At 38.2% G+C, this 12,239-nt stretch overlaps 2 protein-coding genes across 3 annotated transcripts in view; both read right to left on the bottom strand.

Moving 5' to 3' along the window:
• dnmbp (dynamin binding protein) overlaps positions 1-12,239 on the bottom strand; it is a 61,721-nt gene that overhangs the window by 41,469 nt on the left and 8,013 nt on the right. The gene's annotated exons all lie outside the window — the stretch shown is intronic.
• Positions 6,329-6,831, bottom strand: LOC137055813 (NADH dehydrogenase [ubiquinone] iron-sulfur protein 6, mitochondrial-like). Its single transcript, XM_067429711.1, has one exon. The coding sequence runs from the start codon at positions 6,816-6,818 to the stop codon at positions 6,429-6,431; it is 390 nt and encodes a 129-aa protein (XP_067285812.1). The 5' UTR covers positions 6,819-6,831; the 3' UTR covers positions 6,329-6,428.

Genomic DNA, 12,239 nt, shown 5'->3' with positions numbered 1-12,239 from the left:
CGATTTATCATCAAGCACAACCCCTCAAGTTAGTGAGGCAATAAAGAATCTGGGGGTGATCTTTGACAGAGATCTGAATTTTAACAAACAAATTAACTCTGTAGTAAAAGCAAGCTTTTTCCAGCTGCGACTTTTAGCCAAAGTAAAGCCTTTTCTGTGCCGCAGTGATCTGGAAAAGGCAATTCATGCTTTTATCAGCTCACGCATTGATTACTGTAACGCACTCTACATTGGCATCACACAGTCTTCACTCCATCGTCTCCAACTGGTACAGAATGCAGCTGCTCGTCTTCTAACCGGTACATCTAGACACAGCCATATTAGTCCAGTTCTCTGTTCTCTCCACTGGCTCCCGGTTAGGTACCGTGTTGATTTTAAAATTTTAATGTTTGCCTTTAAAGCTCTTAATGGCCTTGCGCCACCTTATTTATCAGAGATTTTAAGTGTCCACCGTCCAAACAGAGCCCTCCGGTCGGCTGACCAGATGAGGCTAGTTGTTCCGAGGTCCCGGTGCAAGCAGTGGGGCGATCGTTCATTTGCTTTTGCTGCTCCTAAACTTTGGAACACTCTACCAGTAGACCTGCGTGTTCTTACAGACCTGGCCCTATTCAAGTCCAGGTTAAAAACGCATTTATTTAAACTGGCTTTTAACACACAGTAGCACTGTGGCACTTTGAATTTTATTTTTGAATTTTATTTTTGTATTTTGTGTAACTGTTCCTTTGGTTATTGCTTCATGTATTAATATATTATTTATTGTAGATATTTTTCTGTTCTAAATGTAAAGCACCTTGGTCCTCCTTTTGGTTGTTGGAAGGTGCTATACAAATAAAGTTTGATTGATTGATTGATTGATATTACTAACCGTCAGTACATTTTATTGCGGTTATCATTTCATCCCTAGTAACTTGCATTTAACAGTTACAATTTGAGTAACTTAAATTATGAAATATTTTCACTTACAGTTCCTTATGCTCAGGACAACAGCAAAAAAATTCTTACAGATGTATCTGTAGTGATATGCATTTTCCTGTGATCAAAAGACAAGATTGAAAGACACTCTCCTTCATGTCCAAATGTCACACAAATCATTCAGCAATACAGAAACAAGCAGACATATGGTCCTGCTGGGAGTTGAGCAGGTGACTAAGACAGATTAGTACTCTAGCAAAGATCACACGTTGACCTGGCAGGAGAAGGAAGAAGACTTGCTGGTACTCTCCTTAAAAACAGGTGCAAAACACAGGCTTACATTGAAACACAAAGACTGTTCAAACTTTAAATGGACCCTTTAAATTGTACAATAAAAAAAAATGCATTTGTTGTTTGTAACGTCCAACAAAGATCTGTTCAACAGAAATCAGCTGAATCCAATAATGCTTACTCAATGATTGCATGTTTAACTTAGCAACAGGCTGAACACTTTAAATGCGTTATTTTCTAAAATACTAAAATAACAACCAGTCAGTCAGACAAAAATGATCTGTTATTATGTGCATGCTCTTCCTACCTCACCTTAGATCTTTCAGGCCTGATTTATTCAAATTCTATTTTGTCTTATAAAATAAAACATACAAAATAAAAATAAATAGTTTTAAATGCTACAAGTGGATTAATGCATCACAACATAATGTACAGCATACAAATGGACATTCATTATTATTATTATTAATTTATTATTATTATTATTATATTTAAGAGTGTTATTACATTATTAGTTTTTTATATTCATTTTAAATGTTAGATGACAGCAAATGTCTAAATTTAAAATCTAAATGTAAAATTGGGGGAAATTAGCATGCACAACTAAATATACAACACTGACTCTCTGATGCAATAAATAAATAACTGATACCGTACCAATAAATAGTCCAACAGCAATCTAAACGCCCTGGTGAATTAAATTGTTTCCATGGCACAATCAAATGTACTCAGCTGTTTCCATCCAACTTGAGTGTAAAATTTGGAATATCACATAAAATATTTGCAGATAAAGCACCGTTTCCAAAACACGGATTTTCCAGAATGACCCAAACATTTCAGATGCTGTGCAACAAGATCGGTCCGCTGGTTAGTCCAGTTATGCCGTCCCATCGCGCAGTCCCATTACTTTTTTGATGTGCATCAAGGAATTTGCTCTGTAAATGTTTTCATCGTAATTTATGCGCATGTTCTTTTATCGGATAAAATCTTTCCTCTTCAATTAAGCCCATTCATTTTTAGCCACATCTTTAGCACATTCATTTATGCACATCTTGCAGTTTACATCTAGCCTTTTTATTTAATGTGATATCCCAAAATGTGCATAGGTGGATGGAAGCATAGATAGTGCTAGAGAAAGTTCACTTTAATTTTAAGGTCATTGAGAGCATGAAAAAAAAAAATATATATGAGCAAATCTCAAGCTAATAAATAAGGATGAATGAACAAAGCAAACTAGTGAAAAAGAGAGGCTCTCTCTCTTTGTCTGTATTTGTGTGTGAATAAGACTTGGCACTGGAGTGATAGTGGTGGTAAATTGACAGACAGCTTTGTAAACACTCACTCTACAGTCTTTCAAAGGGGTCACACACACACACACGCAAACAGCTGGCATTTAGACAAAGCAGCAACTGTGCATCAGACGAAAGAGCATTGAGAATGAATGTGATACAACATCACTAGCTGCGTTTATGGTCCCTTATAATCTGATTGTAATCGCACAGTCGGAATAAAAAAAGTCACATGTAAGCACGTCAATAAGAATGAATTTGCCAAATCTGATTAAAATTGTATTAAAATTTCATTCGGATTGGGTGTTTAAAAAAGCGTGGTTCAAACTTTTTCAAATCGAATCATGTACACACTTAATCGGATAAAAACCCGAAAGTAAAGATTACTGTGCATATGCAATGACGCAGAAATGGTTGTTCTTGAGTAAAGTGTCACAAATGGCTGACGTGTCATTCTAAAATTATCCTTCCACTCATTGTCTTTGAGTGGAGCCAGACAACATCCCACCGGTCCTCGTTTCAGACTCTCATCCACAGATGCCTGGTTGTAGGCACGGGAAAATAGATAGACCTATAAAGCAGCAGGGCATAGGGCTTTACAGTTCATGTGCTCGTCTTTCAATTAGGACCCAAAATAAATCAGGAAATATTAAGTCTGGGTATTGTCCAAAATATTTCGATCCGGTGGCAATTTCGATACCATATGCAACCGACAAGCTACTGAAGAGCACAAGCTAACATAAAGTGGTAGTCAACGTTATGGGAATTGCATTCAGTTTAAGTAGTGAAATGACACTTATCTGTCAAGTATTTCCAAGAGAATTTGATTGTCCCATCTCCTTTCACCCTCGCTGGCCTGCACTCACACTTGCACATAATGTACCGAGCCGCACACTTGCGTCATTCATGATGCAATTTTTTGTTTTGAAGAAGAACAGAAGAAAAACGCTTTTACTAATAGACCGCCTAATAGATTTATCATTTATGCCGCTCAGCGATTTTCACTTGACTGCACAGCACGTATCAGAAGATTATTATTACGGAGGCAACTGACATTGATGGAGGAATTTACAGCTTTACTCGCAAACTACAATTCATGTTAATCAATAAGGTGAGGACCAGGACCGTTATAAACCTAAATATATACTTGATTTCATCGAAAAGTGTATCCAAGTAGTAATAATTTGGTGTTTGCTGTCATAACGATGAAAGTAGCGCACAGTTCCGTGCTCTGGCGCGGTTAGCGCTCGCACTCGAGCCCAGCCGAACCTCGCTCTGGCCCACCTCTTCCAAGCAGGCCAGGGCCGGCCGTTCCAGGGCATGGAACGGAGTGCTCACACTTATCAAACGAACCGGGCTTTGCACAGTTCAGACCGCCTAGTGTGAGTACACCGCCGCCTTTGGTTGCAATATTCTAATCGCATATGTTGCAATTTGCTGACTCTGCATCCACTTTTATAAAGTGTAGCCACACTTTAGACCTCTTTGGCATTGTAAAACGATGCAGTAGAACACATGAGAAAAAACAAACACCTTACATGCAAGTACGCTAGAGGCTCACAAAAACACAGCCGCTTGGCTTTTTGAACCAAAATTTGTCACAATAACAAATTTAGCTGGACGATAAATTGGCCAAGAAATAATTGCAATAAACCATAATAGTCGTTCTGAGACCATTTTCATCTAAAATAATGATAATGGCATAAAAATGCAGGTAAATTTTTTCAAAGATCAATAAACTTTTATTTCTAAAGACTATTTAAAGGGTTAGTTCACCCAAAAATGTAATTGATGTAATTAATGACTCACCCTAATGTCGTTCCACACCCGTAAGATTCATCATCGGAACACAGTTTAAGATATTTTATATTTAGTCCGAGAGCATAATGCAGTCAATGCCCACTTTACTGTCCATTTCCAGAAAGGGAATAAAAACATCTTTAAAGTAGTCCATATGTGACATCAGTTAGTTCATTAGAATCTCTGGAAGCATTGAAAATACATCTTGGTCCAAAAATAACAAAAACTACGATTCAGCATTGTCTTCTCCTACATGTGCCTCCGAAAAGAATCAAACGGTTCATGAATCAGTGACTCGATCAATGATTCGGGTCGCCAATGTCACGTGATTTCATGAAATCACGTGACATTGGCAACCCGAATCATTGATCGATTTCAATATCGTGATAACACCGTATACCGTGATAAAAGCTCCAGCAATTAATCGCAACATGACAAATTGTTATCGCCACATGCCTACTTAAGAACCACTTTTCCTGGCCCGGAATCCCAAACTTTTGTCAGTCGAACTACTTTTAACTAAAATATTTACAATAAACTACTAATAATTTAAGAAGACATTCGTTCACGGTTCTCTGATAATGGTCACATGACATGCAGTTGAATCTATTTTTGTGTTTTATTTTTATTATTTTTATTTCATGTACTTATTTTAATGTTACATTTTTATAATTTAATTAATTATTAGCTTTCAATGGACTCTTAAACTCCCTGCAGTTCCCTCCTGAACCCAGTCCTGGAAATCAAGCATTAGAATAACATGAATAACAGTGAATAATCCCATGGAAACTAGAAAAGTGTCTTATGGTAAATTAGGGAAGAACTTTAATTTCATTTTGCCACACAGAATTTCCACTTTCCAAATGATGTACTGGAAACCTGTGACACAAAGACAGGGTAACTCCAGTTAAAACCCACCCACACATCTGGCTTCGCCCTGCCGTACAGGAATAAACATTTTAAGTGTATATAAATCAACCTGATAAAGCACTTACATCGCCTCTCTGTCTTTATGCTTTCTATAGCATTTGCTGTTATAAGTAGCTGTGATCCAACCCTGGAGGGAGTCTAAGTGAAAACATCCTTCCCCTGGCTACACGTCAACAGTCTTCCTCATCCTTTTTAGATCCAAGACACTCCCCTAAAAACTATAACAATTCCTTTCCTCTTTTTAGATTCTCTTGCAGTGCCGCCTCTCTGGAACCCGATCTGCTGACCGTCTGCTTTTATTTATTGAACAGGTCAGATTTCATGCCAACAATGGGGTGTGTGTGTGTGTGTGGGGGGGGGGGGGGGGGGGTTGCGGAAGGTGGGTCGCTCACTACCCCTCTCTACTATTGCACACAACACATGCAGCCCTGGAAGCTTCTATATTGTGGCATTCTTTTTATCAAACTGTTGGGTGTTTACGGCACTGGCATTGTAAGCCCCCAGGCACGTGAGAACTGCGGCCATTTAAATGCATTCATTTTAAAACAGCCATTGCATGAGGATCATTCTAGATGAGCTTAAATTAATGTGGCTCACTCTCATCACAGGAGCGGAGAAAATACAGTATATTTGAAACTGATCATGGTTCTGGGTAGACATGTGCCGATTTTCGATAATGCGATTTATCACGATAATGAATATGCACGATATTGTTATCGTGGGCACTTTAAAATATCGTAAATAATAATTTATTAACATTTTATAATTTTTTTATAATGCACTCAATAATACTTTGCCCATAAACAGTAATAAATGCTCAACAACGCTGTATTCTGCCTCAAAGGGACACGCGCTCAGATATGGACTGGACTGCATTTATATAGCGCTTTTATCCAAAGCGCTTTATATTTTGCCTCACATTCACCCATTCATACACCGACGGCGGTGTCAGCCATGTAAGGCACCATCCAGCTCGTCGGGAGCAGCTGGGGTTAGGTGTCTTGCTCATGGACACTTCGACACTTGGTCAGGTGGAACCGGGGATTGAACCACCAACCTTCTGGTTTGTAGACAACCTACATGAACCACTGAGCCACTGCCGCCCCAGTTATATTATAGTAATGTTTTATTTTACAGAGAAAAGAATTTGATTTTGACATTTCAAATGTGAATAATGTATAGCCCACTCAGACATAAGACAGTTCTTCAGTGATGATGCTTCTGCTTAAACTGCAGCCCACAGTATCCACAAGTGCCAACTTTGGTATCCTTGTCCAAGTTGATGTAAACTTTGGGGTGTCCGAGAGCCCCTCCGCCTCCATCACAGGACACCACTCTTGACTCTATGTTTGACACTGGTTCTTCTGCAACCAAGTTGATTGCAAAGTTCTCATTCACCTCTTTTTTCCTACCAATGAATCTAGCTCTTCTCACATCATTTTCGTCATAGACCTGTCCTGTGTGAGTAACTTTTTCACCATAATTAGAAACCGGTACACTGTATTGCTGGACTGGAACTACAGATAACCTAATTCCATTGAGCAAAGCCTTTGCATTTTTACCGAAGGACAAGATCCTTGGAAGGGTGGCTGCCATGTTTGCCTGTAATCACTACTATATATATTTTTGGTGCTTTGTATTATTGTATTTAAACATTCAGTTATTTTTGTTATTACAAAAATAGTTCTTAAAGCTGTTATGCTATGGCAACACTTTTTTTTTGCAACTTATTTGAATACCGCGATAATATCGTATACCGTGATAAAACTTCATCAATTAATCGCAACATGAAAAATTGATATCGGCACATGCCTAGTTCTGGGTATTAATAATCTCGCTCAATGACAACAAGAAGCAATAAGGCTCGTTCAGCTCCAATAAAAAAGGACATCTATTACAGGATGTGGGCTGTGGTCAAACTGCCAGTCAGTCCATTTCTAAGAAATTAATTAAATTAAAAAGAAAGCTAAAAATGCTTTCAAGACAACATTACATGATCAAGAACCACTTCAAGCGGGCCTTCAAGAGAGATAACGATGCAAATATTTTAATGAATCTTAAAATGCCTTCTCAGTAGAATTGCAATCATTAGTTGATAAAAAATTAAAGGTGCACTATGTAGTATTTTTGCATTCAAATATCCAAAACCACTAGGCCAGTGTTATATATTTTGTTATTTTGTTCAGTTGAGTACTTACAATATCCCAAATGTTTCCAACTATTTGTAAATTGTGAGAAAATTGCTATTTTAACCAAGGAGCCGCGATGTCTGTCAATTGCGTCATATCTGCGTTACCCTTGGTTTTTGGTTTTATTTGGCAGAAGCGCTTTACTCTTAGCAGTGTGAACAAGTGTCCAGAGGTGGACAGTAACTAAGTACTCTTTACCTGAGTACTGTACTTAGGTACACTTTTTGAGTATCTGTACTTGAGTATAATTTTTTCTGGAAACTTATGACTTTAACTTCACTACATTTAAAAAGACAACTATCGTATTTTTTACTCCACTACATTTCTATCTAGGTCCTCAAAGTTGAAAGTCGTTTCTGTAGCAGCTTTGAAAGTCAGTGGATGATTTTTTTTCTTCTTTAAAAGGTGTTTGGGTTTTTGCAGACAGCCTATCAGGAATCACTCTTGTAGGGTCACGTGAAGTTCAACGATTTCCCACCATTTAACACTGATCAGTTTATAGCAAAATGGAAGATAACATGTCAAAATGTTAATTTTGGCATGTATTCACATAAACAAAGTTGATTATGTCTTAAGTGAAACAGAGCTACGTTACCTCCTACTCGTGACCGGAAAAGCGGAAATAGCACCGGTGCCCCGCGACTGTGTACAATCATAATAAAAGTCCTGCTGCTCGCGAGGCATGTGTTGTTCATCTCATTAAAGGATAACTCCGGTGAAAAATTAACCTAGGGGTAATTAACACATGGTTACCGAGTAGATCGTTCTCTGGGATGTGTTTTCATGAAAATCGAAATAGCAAGAGTTTTATCTCTAAAAACAGTTTAGCTTATAACACTTGTCTATGGGGCACAGAGTAAGTGAAATTAAATCGCTAGTTAGGCTAATACCACTAACAAGGCTCAAAATAACCCCACACCAACACGGTAGTATAATGAAGGTACCTATATGCAAACCGAAGCATTGAGAACTTTGTAAGTGTACAAACAGTTTAATAAGAAGACACTTTCTAAAGACAGTCACATGTATACAGACAGCAGCCATCCTGAAAAACGTGATGAGTCGAGCCACGAACGCTGTGCTAAGTGAACTGATTGATAGGAATTAAGTTTGTGAAATCGAATTACATTTCATTACATTACATCATCTTATTAAACTGTACACTTACTAAGTTCTCAATGCTTCAGTTTGCATATAGGGACACTCATTATACTACAGTGTTAGTATGAGGCAATTCTGAGCATTTTTTGTGAATTTAACTAGCGATTTATTTTTTACTTATTCTGTGCCCCATATACAAGTGTTATAAGCTAATCTGTTTTTAGAGATAAAACTCTTTACATTCGATTTTCATGAAAACGCATCCCAGAGAACGATCTATTCTGTAACTATCTGTTAATTACCCCAGGTTCATTTTTCACCGCAGTTTTCACCCCAACTCCACAACACTCGATCCTGCTCTGCTTCATACTAAAGTAATGTTAATAACCACATCCATGAACATGATTTCTGCCCAAGTTTTCCACTGGCTGTGAGGTGAAGACCACATGCCCCAAGAATGCTTTGCTCAAACTTGTCGTCATCAAACTACGCCTTTATTTTGAATAACGGATCTAGCGGATGGAAATGTTGCATAGTGCACCTTTAAAGCTACACTATGTAGTTTTCGCAGATAGAGGTCACCTATTGAAAACAAAGGTGTAGCTTGATGACATCAAGATTGAGCACGGAATCTTGGGAGTTGTAGTCCTCACACTTACAGCCGGTGGAAAAAAATCAGGATTGGACGCGGGCTGAAATCATGTTCATGGATGAAATTATACATTACTGTAGTGAGATAACTTACAATAACTTAAAATGTATTTTAATATTAGGGCTGCACGTTTTCAAGTCTTTCATTAACCGTTAACCGAGGCCCTTAGCGGTTAATACTCGGTTACGTGTGCGTCAGGGTTATTATTTTTAGTTTATTAATTTGATGACTGCTATCTCCATAGTGAACGCGCCTATAGAGAGAAATGCACATCATGGATTACACAATCAGAGAGTAGCCTATTTCTTTTCGTTTTAAATTGTTAAAAGACATTTCAAGCTTTCTTAAGATATATTTAATGTCTGTGAGGCCTACGCTGAGTTTCGTTAAATTAGGATGAGATGCGCTCCAGTTCACGAGCAACGCAAGTGGCCGCGAGGGCGCCTGCATGATTAGGGCATGTAGTAAAATATGCAGCCGAGAATGATTCACACAGACTCAGCGTTTGGCTCGCACGGCTGAGCCTCTCCCGGCAGAGAGTTCAAGCATCTGTGGACTCGTTCCTTCAGCTCTGGCCATCTTGCTTTCAGTCCGCGATTAGCTTTTTTTGTTTTCTTCATTACAGTTAAAGTAACGTCTGCTTCTCTCTAGTCGCTCACAAGTTTCTCACTTCAAACCTTCTTTCTTCTGCTCCGTTATGCCCAGTGCGTGCGGCTCCCGCTCTGTTTCTGCCCTAATGCGACTTAGAGAAGTCCAGTACGACTTATGTTATTTTCCTCTTCATGACGCATTTTTTGACTGATGCGACTTATACTCCGGAGCAACTTATAGCCTGAAAAATGCGGTAAACACTGCATTGCAATACTTGCATTTTGCCCCGTCACTCTCAGTTTTAAAGTGCTCCCACGCTGTACTTTTCTTTACCCGCTTCATGTTAGAAAGCTGCTCATGACTTCTTCTTGTGGATATTACAAATGTCTGGGAGAGCTCTGGCGGTCTCTAGTGGTGCAAAAATATATTACAACTAAATTCAAAGCACGTCATTGACGCCACTTAACCAAGCATAATGTTTCATTCGGTTATGCAATTTTTAACGGTTAATCGGTTAACCATGGACACCCCTATTTAATATATCAATATAACTCATTAATTTTATTATTGATATGTTAAATAATAAAAGATAAATTACATAAATTAAAAAAATTACAACAAAGAACCACATTTTTTATACGTATTATGTGATTATTTTGGATTTGGAGCAACCCAAAGCATTTCCAAACGCTCTGTGTGAAATACAGACTGAACGGTGGCTCAAAACAGCCAACCACTTCATGAACACAGGATATGCAAACTACACATTTCAGTAGGATAAAGAAAATCAGTGTCACTAAAAAGTTGGATGATGTTTGTAATGAAGGTAAAGACGATTGCAGTGACATACTAGGCACACGCAGCAAACACAAGCAAACAAACACTGTACGTGCGCTTTCGGCTCACTGAGTAAAGTTTTCTTTGGATGACGATTGTAACGAAGGTAAAGACAATTACAGTGTATGTGCGCTCTCGGCTCACTGATCACTATGAAATAATGACGCAGCTCCGCCGTGCGAATGCATGACCCGGAAGGGGAGGAGCGCCGCTATCACGTGAGTTCCAGGTGAGTTCACGGAAGACAATAACTTGGCGGATAAAGTCATTATTTTCATTTTTTTACGCACAAAAACTATTCTCGTTGCTTCTTAAAACTATTGCACAGCCACTGTAGTGAGATGGACTTTGTATCGACATCTTTAGTGCCTTTATGGGTCTTGTGAGTGGGATTGTACTGAATGCCAATGGAGGCCTTTCTGAAGCCTTTCTCAGCCATCAGCTTTCAACAAAAATATCTTCGTTTGTGTTACGAAGATGAACGAAGATGTTACGGGTGTCCAACAACATAAGGGTGAGTAATTAATGAAATAATTTTCATTTTTGGGTGAACAACCCTGTAAACTGTCTTTGGAGCTTCCATGGTCGAGAAATCGTGGGTAACATGGGTATGATGTCATTGCAACACAGTCCTGGTTTTAAAATGTGTATGGATTTAAATATTCTTGGAAACATTTGGAATAATGTAAGTACACAAGTCAACAAAATATATAACCTTGTTCTAGTGGTTTTTGGATATTTGAATCCAAAAAATCTTACATATTATACCTTTAAGCAAAAAGTTAAGATTGATGCCTCTCTATTGCCATACTAGAAAGAAGAAAACTTTTTTCCATTATACAGACAGCACCATGATCTGATCCAAAAAATATGCAGCAAACAAAGTGATGGTGAAATCAGACGGTATCCTGTGCTACCCTCCTATATTAAATCTTGGCAAGATTACCCCTGTTTTGCGAACTACACAAAATTCATCCATTTGTTCGGCTTGACATGCTTTCAGCAGGTATTAATTATAAGACACAATACAAGATAAGAGCTTGTTTCAAGGCAAAGATGAAAGAAAATGATTTCAACTTCTCGGTTCTTTATGATTTGGTTTCCTTTATAAAGTATAATAACTACATGTAACATATCAATGACACTGTTACCGTTCTTTTCCATTAAATTACAATGAACAGGGCCTGAAGCTTTCTAGCTTCAAAAAGGACATAAAAGCACCATGATGAAAGTATTCCTACAATCACTTTGTGTAAGAAACAGACTGAAATTGAAATCATGAAAAGTGTACAATTTATAAAGTCAGTTGAACTCGATAGCTGCTTTAATATAATCAGGCTAAACCGTTCAAAGAACGTTAAGGAGCGTTAAGCGTTCCGTTTGGGCCGATAGACTACACCATTGTCCATCGCCGATGGCCGACAGACGTCACAATGTTGAGCCGGCATCATGATCCCCCCAAAAAATACTGAAGTTGATCCCGATCACAATACAAATTACATGCAAAACAGTTCAATGAACACAATTTAAACACTAAAGATTTTATTTTGCAAAAAAGGCAAAGGAATTATAGGCTAAAAGATGCATTTGTTGATGCAATGGAAAAGTTTTCATTTGGACTGCAGGACAGAATGGTAGCACTATTTT

This window comes from Pseudorasbora parva, chromosome 21, assembly GCF_024679245.1.
Source record: "Pseudorasbora parva isolate DD20220531a chromosome 21, ASM2467924v1, whole genome shotgun sequence".
Lineage (NCBI taxonomy): Eukaryota > Metazoa > Chordata > Actinopteri > Cypriniformes > Gobionidae > Pseudorasbora > Pseudorasbora parva.
Note: the sequence above shows the minus strand (reverse complement) of the source record. Positions and strands in the feature narration are given on the sequence as shown.